The 13580-nt window shown below is 43.8% G+C and overlaps 1 protein-coding gene across 1 annotated transcript; it reads right to left on the bottom strand.

Annotated features, from left to right (window-relative positions):
- Window positions 1–7301: 7301 nt before the first annotated feature.
- On the bottom strand, window positions 7302–10921 carry LOC145409667 (uncharacterized). The gene is made up of 5 exons (XM_080280018.1): window positions 10839–10921; window positions 10271–10508; window positions 9592–9769; window positions 8595–8700; window positions 7302–8407 (listed from the first exon to the last, which is right to left on the bottom strand). Exons 1-5 carry the CDS (start codon window positions 10919–10921, stop codon window positions 8233–8235), a joined length of 780 nt encoding a protein of 259 aa, XP_080136144.1. The 3' UTR covers window positions 7302–8232.
- Window positions 10922–13580: the final 2659 nt, after the last annotated feature.

Here is a 13580-nt window from a genome sequence, read left to right on the forward strand (position 1 = left end):
TCTACCACCAAGGGGCGCCGATCCCCGCACGTGTATGTAGCCTACTATTTTGTACCTGTAGGATGGCCCATAAAAAGCAGTTACTTACTTGTGGTCGACGGATCTGCTCGGTCAGACAGACCGGGGTCAAACAACAACAATTACAAGTAACTGCAGTGAATATCAAAGTGAAATTTGTGGGAAAAAAAAAATCCTGGTGATACGTGCTGAGGAAACGTGCGAGCATACAGTACAAAAAGAAAAGTGGCTAATATTCATGAAAATTACAATGATTACGTCACGCTTACTGACCGGCCCAAAGCATCGTCACAACATGGCTTCCGGTGTCAATTGAATTTTTACATATCCCTCTCTCACGTACCCATCATTCAAAACTATGGCTTCAGATTAATACATACTCAAAATACATGATACTCGCTGCTAATTATGGTAAAACTGATGATGAGAAGCTAGAGTTTCAGCTGAGATAATTGCAAATGACCAGTATCACGCTTACTGAGTGGCCCAAACAACCCTAAGCCTGCACCGTTCCCGAGATTGCGCCATGTTTTAAAAGATCCCTCTCTACCTTCGTAATGACTCGAAAATTTGGCTTAGAACTAATACTACATACTCAAAAAACAGGAAACTTGCTATAAATGATCACAAATATGAATAAAATAGCCTGGTTAAAGAGACAAGTGGCTGGAAAGAGAATTTAAAGAGCAGAGTCACGAACCTCGAAGCATTTGGACTAGAGTTGGTCTTCCGTTCCTTCTCCCTCGTTCTGGACACTTTCGCCCTCCTCTTCGCTTCCAGTCACTCGGGGGGGATGCTGTTTCGTCATAATTTCACTATTTCACAAGCACAACGCGGGTAATACAACGCAAAACTACCGGAAAACGACGCGCGCTACTCAGTCACCTGCCCGCCGCCGAGAAGACATGCCGAATACCTACGATTGGACGGAGCTGTGGGACGTCACGATGCCCGGAGATTGAACTTGTCACATCCGATGCTTTTGTTTCGATTGATGGATGTAACTAAAGCCCTGTCCACACGAGCGGGCAATGCCCGCGGGCACAAGCGAGCAGTTTGCCTGTTGGCGAGCTCACCGCTTGTGCCCGCGGGCAAATGCGTAAATTGCCCGTGGCAATTTACGCATTTGCCCGCGGGCACAAGCGGTGAGCCCGTCAACATGTAAACTGCTCGCTTTCCCGCGGGCATTGCCCGTTCGTTTGGACGGGGCTTAACTGGGGGTCTTAATTTTGTCTCTTTGCTTTCAAGGTACGTTTTCTAAGTTTTTGAATAAAGAATTTTGTAGTCAATGTATTTATAATGGTAGTGATTGGTGACAGGAAAGCAGTTAAGAGGCTGGCTTGATATTGTCAGCTCTGGTTCGCCATCTCATGTTTTCCTCCCCCCTCCCCCCCCTCCAACCCCAACACTGCAACCCTCCAACCCTACTCCTCCCCCACTTTCTCTCCATCCTCTCCACTTCCTTCCTCTTTCTCTTTCCTCCACACTTCTACTCGCATCTTTCTTGTAACTACGAGATTAGCATGAAGGTAAATAAGTTGAGGTGGAAGTTAGAAATCTAAATTAGGTAGAATTAGAAGGCAGAATTATAAGGATTAGAGAACAAAGAAGTTAGAATCTTTGACGTTAGGAGGGAAACACTGGGATGTATATCCATTTAGTGCCAAGTCTCAAGATGAATAAATAACTAAACAAATACTATTAAAAAAAATAAAAATAATCACCGTAAATAAAGAATTAAAAAAATGCTGACTCGAATTCTGTGTATCATGGCATAACTTTTTTTTTTTTTTATTTCAAACAGTGCTGACCTAAATCTGGCCTGGGGTGAAAAAAACAAAAAAAAAATCGATACTGACTGCGAATAGAATTTCTCCATGAAATAATTTTTTTTTATAAATACAAAATATTCAGCAATGTATGCAGATTACGTTTTACAGTTTTAAATTCATTGACCTAACAAACACAGCAAAAACGTATGACTCCACTTATGTCTGATGCACTGGCTTAAAAAAAAAAAAAAAAAAAAGTTGCAAAATATTTGCATTGGATAGTTTACTTTTGAAAACGTCCAACTCCCTCCGTCACCCGAAAGTAGGATAATGAAGGGCAGGAGAGGAACTTCAGCCTGTAATCCACTGGGTTCACGTTTCAGATGAACCTCAGTCATTTAGAGGTCTCCGGAACACACAGAACGGCGCAAAATACGGAACACCATAGTAGTTTAAACCCTAGGCTCATCTGAACGTGAACCCAGTAGACTGCAGGCAACATCTGTCCTTCCGCAGTCCCCCATCCTCGTTTTGGTGATATAGAGGGGGCTGAGGGACGTTTGTATGACCGGGAAGAGCCACTCCGTTATATCCGCCACCAAGTGAAGGCGTCCCTTTACCACCCCTGTACTGTTAGGCTACCCTCAAAATATTATACTAAAATTTCAGCAAAGGTCAAGAGGTCTAATGTTCCTTTGCTAAAAAAAAAAAAAAAAAAAAAAGCACGATCAATGTTCCAAAGACTTGTGCTCTAGGTTAAGCTGGGTCATACACTGAAGAAAATCCTTAGTCACAGCAAAATATCAGTAGAAAAGTAAAAGCCAATGTATTTAATAGATTTATGCCATATTTAAAGGTATAATTACAGTATTGAGTTAATTTTTCAAGATTGGCACAGGTGGTTTTTTTAATGTTATCAGTTCACTCATTAGTCGACTTAAAAGAGCACTAAAGCATATGTGCACCAGGCAGGATGAAAGTTTATTGAAGCTGGTGTCAATTTTTACGATACACAAGTTCAGTGCAAGGTGGTCTGTATATAACGTTCCTCTCACTCCGCCGTGCATTTTATCTGATGCGGGAACGGTTCAGTCAGTGCGATCCTTATCTATCCTGCATTTTCTGTCCATTTCCTAATCCCACTATCACGCCCATACCAGCAGACTGAACCGTGCCCACAACGAGATTCCTACAGGAGAGTGTTTCAAGCGCTATTTACGAACCATCCTGTGTATTTTTCAAGCTGATATTGTCCTTATTCAGAGTGTGGCCTGGCACACCACAGGCTTCTCGTACTGGCATCCTATATCGTGCCAGGTGATGCCATCGTTGTACACGTTGTTCAGCACCCCAAGGCACTCCTCGCGACCCTCAGCGTTGTCTGGCTGCTTCCTCAATCGGCTGCAAAGGAAAGCACAGCGACCGTGAACGTAGTGATTAAAATCAACCCTTAAGACACTGCCCTAACCCTATTCTGCCACCTAAAGATTAAGTAAATGTCTTAGCCCCGCACCATCTAACCCTCCCCCCACTTAGCCCGACCTCCCACCCCCCACCTAATGCAACTCTAATACCCAAACATCCCACCCTCAAAAAAGAAAATAGTAGCAAGCACAACCTCTACTAACCTTCCCGAGCTGGACCAGTTGAAAAAGAGAGGTGGTGACCCTGTTATCCACGTCCACGTTCCGTCCTTGTCCTTAACGCCACCCGTCCACACGAACTTCAGACCGTCTAGAAATTATAGGAATGAGTTAGGAAAATCTCGAGTCCTTTTCCATTAACTCCTACAGTTTCGTTTTTCGTTAATTTAGGCACCAGCTGATGAATTAGATTTGTATCATGAAAGTAATTTAAGACGAGGAAAATTTAAGGTGCCCTGTATGAAGCGATCCTACAGAAGCCATCAATATACAAAAGTCCTTTAAAATCAAAACGAAGATTAAGCTGTCCAGGAAAAATAAGATTTCCTGATAAAGAATGGCGTTGTACAGGTTAATTGACGTGTTGGGGTTGACATGGCACAATTACCAATACTCAAAACTAATACGTATACTAATATCCACAAAGCCAGTACCACTCTAGCAGTTAAAAGAGGCTGTATGAAACTACGTCACATGGAACTAGCCACAATTACGAAAAAAAAAAAAAAAAAAAGCTTACGATATTTTATGATGTTTGTGAGAATGGTGTTCTGAGCGTGGGAGTTTGGCGTGACCGGTGTGAAGCCAGAGCCCAGCTTGGTGCAGTACAGCAGCGCCTGGGAGATAAGATAACAGCCTGGAGATAAGATTTAGGAGAAATAATATAGGAAGATTTAGATACATTTAAAGGAGAATATAGAAGATTTAGAAGAGTATAGGAAGATGAATATATACAAATCTTATACGCAACCTAAGGCAAAGTTATGTCGATTGTTTAAGATTAATTTTCAAAGATTTTCAGGTCTATAGGAAATTTTGTACCTGTGGCCAAGAGTACCGCATACTTCCATCGTGGCACCAGGAAAAGTGGTACGCTACACCGTCCACCACCATGTCTATCTGTAGACAAGAGACGGTCCACTCAGTAGTTATGTTTACACAGGATGGTTCAGTTACATGACTTGTTTCTTAGACGGTACAGCTATAAGTTAACTTTTGCCTGCATGCACTTAGTCAATAGATCTCGGTACAAAGGTCTTTTTAAGTCTCAGAAGCACCAAACTAACTACTTTCCGTCTGATTATTTGTCCCTGCTGGTATTTCCAACTTTTTTGAAGAGTAAAAAATAAAGTCAAAAGTTTATGTCAATAGGCCTTTGGGTTTTTGTAGCAGTGACTTAGGTGGCGTCAGAAACAGAGGTCAAACTAGTGACCTATTTAACTGGAGAGACCTGCTAGTTCTCATTTCAGGATTTTTCTTGATCTCTGGACCCTACCTCCCTACCTCACTATTCTTATACGAGAAGAGAGCTCTGGATGAGAACTAGAGTTTGTAGGACCCTGAAATGGAGACATTTTATATTGGCCCCATTTTGCAAGGACGATAATTTGGGTTCAAGCCCTAGATATTGCAGCAACTATGCAGATCATTACCATACCATTGTCGCTTCAATTTTTACCGTATTTAAAACCATGGAGGGAGGTGCGAGTTTGAAATAAACCGTAGTTGTAGTCACATACCTCAACGTGAACAGTACAATGAAGGCCAAAGATGCCCTTCAGCGGCCCACCGTTTATTTTAAGGGATAGGAGTGTATGTTACGTTTGCTCATCTGGGCAGTCCAGTCACCCATAAAATTTGTGTCACCATGAAGGCGTCCCTCTAAACTTTTACAGCATCAAAACTGGGGATAGGGTACGTTCGTAGAACCCTAGGATGGGGGTTATGGAGGTGGAAGACTTGAGTTTATAGGAGTGCGTGGTGTTGTCAAGGTGGTGAAGGTGACATTTACGTGCCCTAACCTGGACTATTGCGCCGCCTGAATAATTGAAGGATGGCCTCACACAAGACCCCTACCCATCGTCACACTTTGGGCTCCCTCGCACATTTCGGCACCAAGACATTTTATCAAGTGTGTTGCTAAGGTAATGATGAAACCAGGTAATGCTTAATATGGTGTATTGTGTAGTTCATTTTAAAAGTATTGTAAAGAGTGCACTTTCATTTACAAACTCCCAAATCTCGTATCTACTTGAGATTTTTTTTTCATTTTTCACTGGCAAGATATTCTGTAGGCCTGCGTATTTCATGAATAATACCTTGTGCACTAGTCAGTCATCCCAGCCTCTGTTCCTCCTAAGGATGGGGCGAGATAGGATCGAGAAACAAGGAGAGGGAAATATTAAAGAGAACCATAAACACTGAACAGTCAGATTAGTCTCACATTAAAGGTTCCGTATACCGACATTTATATCACTCTCTACTTACCGTCGGCCTACTGACGGGATCACAGTCCGGGATGGAGAGGACTTGTGCTGATGTTGGAGACGGAGAGGCGGAGGGAGACGTGACCTGGACGACGGAAGGTGGGGGGCGGGGAGCAAGAGGGGGGAGAGGGCGAGGCTGGGACACCGGAATGGGCTGGGGGAAGGGGCTAGGGCTAGGACTACTGACTGAGAAAGACTGAGGAGGGGGAGCAGACTGGATAGGTATGATATTAGGAGCATTAGTAGCTGGGGTAAAGCGAATGAAATTACCACGGTGTTGACTAGTAAAGGTACCAGGCTGTGAACTAATAAAGGTACCAGTCATACCCTCAGGTAGAGCCCCCACAGGTAACATTGCTACAGCCATTCCTCCAGGTAAAGCTTGTGGTGGGATTCTCTGCTCATCTTCGACAATGAACCCTTCAGGAGTGAGAATGAGGACACCAGTCTGCTGTGTGTTGCTACCGTCGTATATTAGGTTATCTGGCCCGAGGAAATTAAAGCCTGATGCCTCCACAGCCAGCAACGACAGGTAACACAGCGCCTTCATTTTTGTACCTGGAGAGCAATTAAGCACCATATGTCATTTAGCATCGTCAGTGCTATGTTTTTATTGAGCTACTAGATTTACTTTGTTCGACTGTAGATATAGAACAGAGGTTAGTAAAGGTTATATAGTGTAATTTTAACTCCGTTCTCTGACCTTAATAAAGTAGTCGAGATACCACGAATAAATCCTAACCTTATAGTTCATTAATTCATTCACTAACTTGGCCCAATATTTCACTTTGTTCTTCAGCTTAATGTACCAGAGACTCGAAACGCCAATACTACGGGTCTACATTCTTCCCATAGTACTTCGTGATTACCACCATAATCTTGAGTTCATGTATCGTTACAACCCAGCACTCAAGACGGAGAGTATTTTAGGACAAGTTTACGTAAAACGAACATATTAAAGAGCCTGACATCTGTAATAATGACTTTTGTTTCTAGTTTTATTCTAGCAAACACGAAACTAAGTAAATGGTAATCTTAAATAGCACTTTACTAGAAACAACTGGCGGTGTTTTATGCACTAAGGGGACGGGGCACAGTCTGCTGGTGTGGGCATAAAGAAAAAAAATACATGAAGAAATTGATAACCATAACCCAGCCGCCCACGCAAAACACACACAAAAAAGTCATAAACGCAAGAAGTGTTATATGTGGATCACCTTGTATACTTCACACCAAAGCATCTCTACCTCCACTACCTACCTCAGAGGAATCCAAGTGCAAATGATTCCCTTGATTCTGCCTCTCACTCCTAGCTTCGCATAGCACTAGAAATATGCTGAGTGAAGGTTAGGAATGAAAGCAGATGCTAAATCTAAACATAGTAGGAAAGTGTTAATATATAGTAGTTATTTCTTATTGCCAACTAGAAGTGTGGTAATGTTGGGTATGAAAAATAGATGGAGTTGGTGATAAAGTTTTTTTTGTTCTCTCTCTCTCTCTCTCTCTCTCTCTCTCTCTCTCTCTCTCTCTCTCTCTCTCTCTCTCTCTCTCTCAGTTAAATGGGCCTCTTGATATTAATGGTGAATGAAAGTACAACTTAATCTTTTACGGCTATTTATTTAGGGTCAGATAATGAGCTGTAGAAAATATCACAACCATTCATAATATCACAATGAAGGAAAGGTCACACCAGGTCACCATTTGCCCCCACCTGTAATAAACCACAGACAGGTATCCAAACATTTCAAAAATACAGTCTAAGTAAAAAAATATATATAGAAGAAAAAAGAGTACCTTGATTCACGATTATTTTTGCATTCTTCGTCACAGCGGTCTACTTAAGAAACATATATACCTTAGGACTTTCTTAAGATCAGATTTCCAGTTACTTATGGCCTTCTTAAGATCAGATAGAGAGGAACTTGATTCATTATACGTTGAAATATTTGTCAGTCGTGATGTATTTGACAAAAATTGATTCTACGGAGCACTTCTTTAAGGAAACAACTTACAGTCCACGTAACAACCGGTCTGAAATATTACTTTTGTCAAACACAGGACCTCACTTGACAACATAGGATATTACTTAAGATAGGACATTTGACAACAAAGGAACGCCGGATCACTTTTGTTATCGTCATTAGTCTCTTTTCGAAGCGATCTCCCAAAATTACAGCTCTTTGAAGGAAATAATAGATAAAAAATACTAGTAACAATAATAACAATAGTAACCGTGTGCTCCAGCCATCAAAATGTCTAACGTAGGAATGTCGAGTTAGGTTTGAGCAACGTGTCTGTCTTCTGGAGAGTTTTAGTTATGATACGTTCTTCGCCTACGTTCCCTGTTCATTTAGTGCTCCGTCCACGTCATGTTCCTGTTCTCCATTCCGTTCACGTCACATTCATCATCTGTTCCCTATTCCGTTTACGTCACGTTCATAGTCCACGTTTCCCTGGTTATCATAGCCTTTTTGGTTCAGTCGTCATCCACTTTCCCTGTTCCTCATTCATGCCACGTTCCTCAGTCACAGTTTATCCCTGGTGTCCATAGCCGCCTTTAATGGAGGGCCTCTCGCAGATGATGGGCTTGGGGTGGTAGCACTGGATGTCATGCCAGGTGGTCGTGTCTCCGGGGTAGAAGTGGTTCAAAATGCCAAGGCAGGGCTCGTTCCCTCCCTCATGGTTGTCAGGCTGGGGAATGCCTAGTCTGTTGGGGAAAGAGAAGGTGGAGACTCATCCCTACAACATAACTAAGGGTAATCGAATTTTATACAACCACAACCTAGTACTGGGTGTGAGAATGGCCCAGTTATGTCAGATGAACACAAATCGAGTATAGGAAGCCTCCCAAGCCATTAAGAGTAGGGACCAAGGTGTACTCAGTTTTGACTTACGCTCCTGTCTTTCCCCAGTAGGTGAAGGTGAGTGGATTGCCATTGGACCAGGTAAACTTGGGGGTGTACAGACGACTTCCGCTGGTCCAGATGTACGGCAGGCGGTCTGGTGGGGAGGGAGAGAGGGGTGAGTGGGTGTGTGAAGGGTTGAGAGGCTGGAGGAGAGGGAGGTAAGAGACTGGGGTAGGGAAAGATGGTGAATGGAGTGGGGCTGCAAGGGGAAAGGGGTGAGAGAGGGAGGGGTGAGCAGAAAGGGAGTAGGACTGAGGTGAATGGGAGATGAAAAGGGTGAAAGGGAGGCGAAAAGAGGGGAGCGGAGGACTAGATGAGTGTAAATGAGAGATAAGGAGAGGAGTTTGTGGGGGGTGTAGGGGTGAAAGGATGGGGGAGAGGGGGAGTGGGGGACTGGGTAGGGTGAGATGGAACGATAAGTGGGAGGAAAAGGGATGAGGCCGGTGAAGAAAGGGTGGATGGGGGATAAGAGGGATGGGAGGGTAGGGGAATAGTGAGTGGTGAGTGGAGAAAATATAGAAAGGAAGAGATGGGTGAATACTGCGGATGTGAGGCAAGAGGGTGGAGAAGGTGGATGAGCAGAGTGGAGGGAGAAAGTGAATAAGAAGTGACTCCAAACTAAATTTCTCTGAGTAGTGGCTTTCTAATAACAACCTTCATATTGTAGGAATCATTAGCATTAAAATCAAATCAGTACTCTGTTCACTTTAACTTGGCCTAAAATTGCCATCTCTCCGTCTTTATAGCTGACTGTAGTAAAATATTGATGCTAGTAGTATTGTTAAATACCGAGAAATCTTTGCCAATTTATTATTATTATTATTATTATTAGTAGTAGTAGTAGTAGTAGTGGTCGTGATAGTTGTAGTAGTAGCAGTAGGAGGAGAAGGAGGAGAAGGAGGAGGAGGAGTAGCAAGGTTAGCAGCAACAAGAGGGGGTGTATCATCATCATCATCAACATCATCATCATCATCATCATACTTACGGCCCTCAATGATGCTAGTCACGAGGTAGTTCTCTTCGGCAGACTCAATGCTGATGCCGTACCAGTCCCCGCCGGGCAGACTGGTGCAGTAACTGTTTGCAGCCTGCCACTCGTATTTCTTGCCCCCGTCATTGCACCAGGAGAAGTGGTAGTCGCGGCCGTTTGCGGTGTAGTGGACCTGTAAGTGGAGCAAGTGGATGAGGAAGTGGAGAGAGGGTGGGGTGGTGTTTGTTGGGTGTGCGGTTGAAAGGTGGTGAGGTCGGGTGGGAGGGTGAAGTTGGGTGGAGGGTGTGGTTGAGTGGGAGGTGGTAGGTGGAGTGATGTGTGGGGTGTGGTTGAGTGCAGGGTGGTAGGTGGAGTGGTGTAGGGGGTGTGGTTGAGTGCAGGGTGGTAGGTGGAGTGGTGTGGGGGTGTGGTTGAGTGCCGGGTGGTAGGTGGAGTGGTGTGGGGGGTGTGGTTGAGTGCAGGGTGGTAGGTGGAGTGGTGTGGGTGGTGTGTGGTTCAGTGCGCGGTGGTAGGTGGAGTTGTGTGGGGTGTGGGGTTGACTGGGGGGTGGTAGGTGGAGTGGTGTGGGTTGGAAAAGAGACAAGATATTCAACGCACACAAGAATGAAAATCTCCACCAAGTTAAAATGAATAAACTATGGCACTAATGAAAGAGACAGGTTTCTCAACTCACGTAAGGGGCGATGAGTGGTTTGCAGGCATCGAGGTAGGTGAGCCTGGGTTCGTTGGCACCGATCGGGCAGCCAGCAGCGGGGCAGCCAGGTCTACCTCCTATACCTCCAACACCTCCAACGCCTCCAACGCCTCCAACACCTCCAACGCCTCCAACACCTCCAACGCCTCCAATAGGGTAAACGGGGCGGCCTGGTCTTGGTCTTGTTGAGGGGAATCTGATGGGACCGCCGCCATGGCTGAGGGGAAATTGATGAGATGTTACCCACCAGTGTTTACATTACACATATTAGCCTACATTTTTCTTTTAACTCTTACTGGCGCTCCTCATTCACTCCGCCGGTGGATTCTCTTCTGCTGGGGGATGGTTCTGTCAGCGCTGTCAGTGTCCATCCTGATTCATATTCAGAATTTCCTACATCCATTGTCACACCCACACCAGCAGACTCAGCCGTCCCCACAACGCATGAGATACCACCAGGAGAGTATGTAGAGGAGCGCTGTTTACCGACCATCCTGAATTTATAAACAGTCTTAAATATATCTAGGAAAGTTTGCAAGTACCGTACCTTATTCCTCCATTAGATCCGAAGCCATAGCGCTGCGAGGACGCGAGGGCGCACAGGGCGAGGAAAGCGAGGACAACCTTCATCTGTGGGAGGAAAATATGTGAGGGTGAGAGGAGGGTGGGAGGAAAATGAAAAGGGAGGAAAAGGGGAAGAAGGGTGAAGGAGAAGGAGAAGATGGTGGGGGATGGTGGAAGAAATTTGATGAACAGGGTGAGAGGATGATGGAGGAAAAAGGATGAAGAAGGAGTAAGAGGACTATCAAAGAAGAAGACAAAGAAGAAGGAGGAGGAGGAGGAGGAGCAGGAAGAAGAAGTACAAGAGGAGGAGGAGGAAGAAGAGGAGGAGGAGGAAGAAGAAGTACAAGAGGAGAAGGAGGAGGAGGAGGAGGAGGAGGAGGATAAAGGAAGGAGAGTCGAGAGAAATATGAAAAAAAGATAAAGTAATGAGTGTGACCTTGATCTATGACAGAAAGACACAAAAGGCAGAGGGTGAGATGATGATGATGATAGTGATGATGATGATGATGATGATGATGATGATGTTGATGATTGATGATGATGATGATGTTGGTGATAATGATGATGATGATGGAAGAAAGAAGAGGGGTGAGGGAGTTCTATGGATTTGCCAGAATTATTTATATCTTAAGAACGTCCTTGGCAACTTTAAAATTACACTGGGGATTCCCAACGCACATACACATTCACGTGAGACTAACGCACACATATACGCACATGATATTAACACACACACAGATACGTTCATGAGACTAACACACACACACACACACACACACACACACACACACACACACACACACACACACACACACACACACACACACACACACACACACACACACACACACACACGACTCTTATGACCTTGTAATACTGACGCTGGGGAAGTTCTGAACAATTTAGGAACCTACCCAGCAACTTGACAAGAAACTGGTCTGTGAATTAGCGTGTGTGTGTGTGTGTGTGTGTGTGTGTGTGTGTGTGTGTGTATGGAGGAGGCTCTGACCATGCGTGTGTTTATGTGTGCGTATGTGGACGTATGTGTGCGTTTTATAGGTGCGTGTATGGTTATGTACGTGTTTGTGTTTCGGTGCGGCTATGAGCGTATCTATATGTGTATGTTTGTGTGTCTGTGTGTGTATATGTATGCGTGTATGCATCTATATATGTGATCGTGTGCGTGTGTAGCTGTGTGTGTATCTGAACGTACATGTTTGTATTTTCGTGCCTCGCTTGTTTTTGCAGTCACTCTCAAAAACACTCATCACATCCGGCCTCACAAACATTTAGGGGGAGAGAGAGAGAGAGAGAGAGAGAGAGAGAGAGAGAGAGAGAGAGAGAGAGAGAGAGAGAGAGAGAGAGAGAGAGAGAGAGGGAGGACCCAGACTTACACACTTCTCTCTTGAATAGAATCTCTAGGGAAAAAAAGGGATCAATTATCTAACTTCTATAACCACAAATAATTAAGGACACTGGGATCATTCTTTTACCTTTAACTAATCAACATTTTCGTCCCTTTGCAACTTATTTCCCGTAGCTCAACTGAAAATGCAACAGCTCAGCATCCTGTCATTTTCAGTGCTTCGTGTCTAGCATTATAATTTAGTGCTGATCTATTGTTCAAACTCGGCATTCAAGATGGAAGGATGAAAATTTTAGGTCAGGTTAGAGTAAAAAGAGTGTAACAATCCTTTTCAGAAATGTTATGAGTTGTTCCAAGTAAGATAACCTTGAACTGTTTACCTCAGTCTGTCTTTCCCTCTGTCTATGACCTCCAGGCTTTTCAACGCAATGTGTCCTGTCATCTTGAGGAAAAAAAATGGTCCCCAGTATTTTTTACTGTCTTTAGAAGGTACAAGTTTGAAGCCTCTCAGCCTTTGTTTCTTTCTTACTTGCAATTAAAAATTCGGAGTAAGATGATATTAATTTCTGTGACCACGTAGGATTTATCTTTACTTAATACACACACACACACACACACACACACACACACACACACACACACACACACACACACACACACACACACAATCACAAACACACAACCTTTTTGCTTCTCCACCACAAGTCATTCTTCCTGTCAGTACAAGCTGTCCTCCTTTAGGTCCCCCTCCATCCTATCCCTCCATCTCGTTCTCAGTCTCCCTCTCCTTCTTTTTCCATCAAGGTTTTCAAGTTTCGTGTCATCATTATCAATTAGCGAAGTTTTTTTTGAATTGGTTAGTTAGTGTCAATGAGAGTGGAAAATTTGACAAGAGTTTTCGGACGTACAGTACAGAGAAAAATCGTATATAGTATCACTGAAAATTATCATCTTTACAACAACTATCATTCCTACCACATGGATTTTTTTTTTTACCATCACCCCTACCACAAGTACAGTGCCTACCATAATAACCATCGCTACCATGATGTTCCTTTTTAACACTGCCATTCCTACCATACACTCTATCCCTATCATGAAGAATATTTTAAGTCAACATTCCTATCACAAGTAATATCTCTACCATTATTTTTTCAGCTATCATCACTACCATAGTTGCCATTACGTCTCTGCCACCGACGTTACTACCATACTTATCTACCATACTCCCATACCACAACCACAGCCTCTTGTTACCTCTGTTCTACCACAAGGGTGTTTGCTACCACCCACCACGTTTAATATCACACATCCAATACCATAACTACCACACACACCACTTCCTTTTGCTACCACACC

The sequence above is a fragment of the Coenobita brevimanus genome, chromosome 82, assembly GCF_032717465.1.
Source record: "Coenobita brevimanus isolate Jiangsu-jjx chromosome 82, ASM3271746v2, whole genome shotgun sequence".
Classification (NCBI taxonomy): Eukaryota; Metazoa; Arthropoda; class Malacostraca; order Decapoda; family Coenobitidae; genus Coenobita; species Coenobita brevimanus.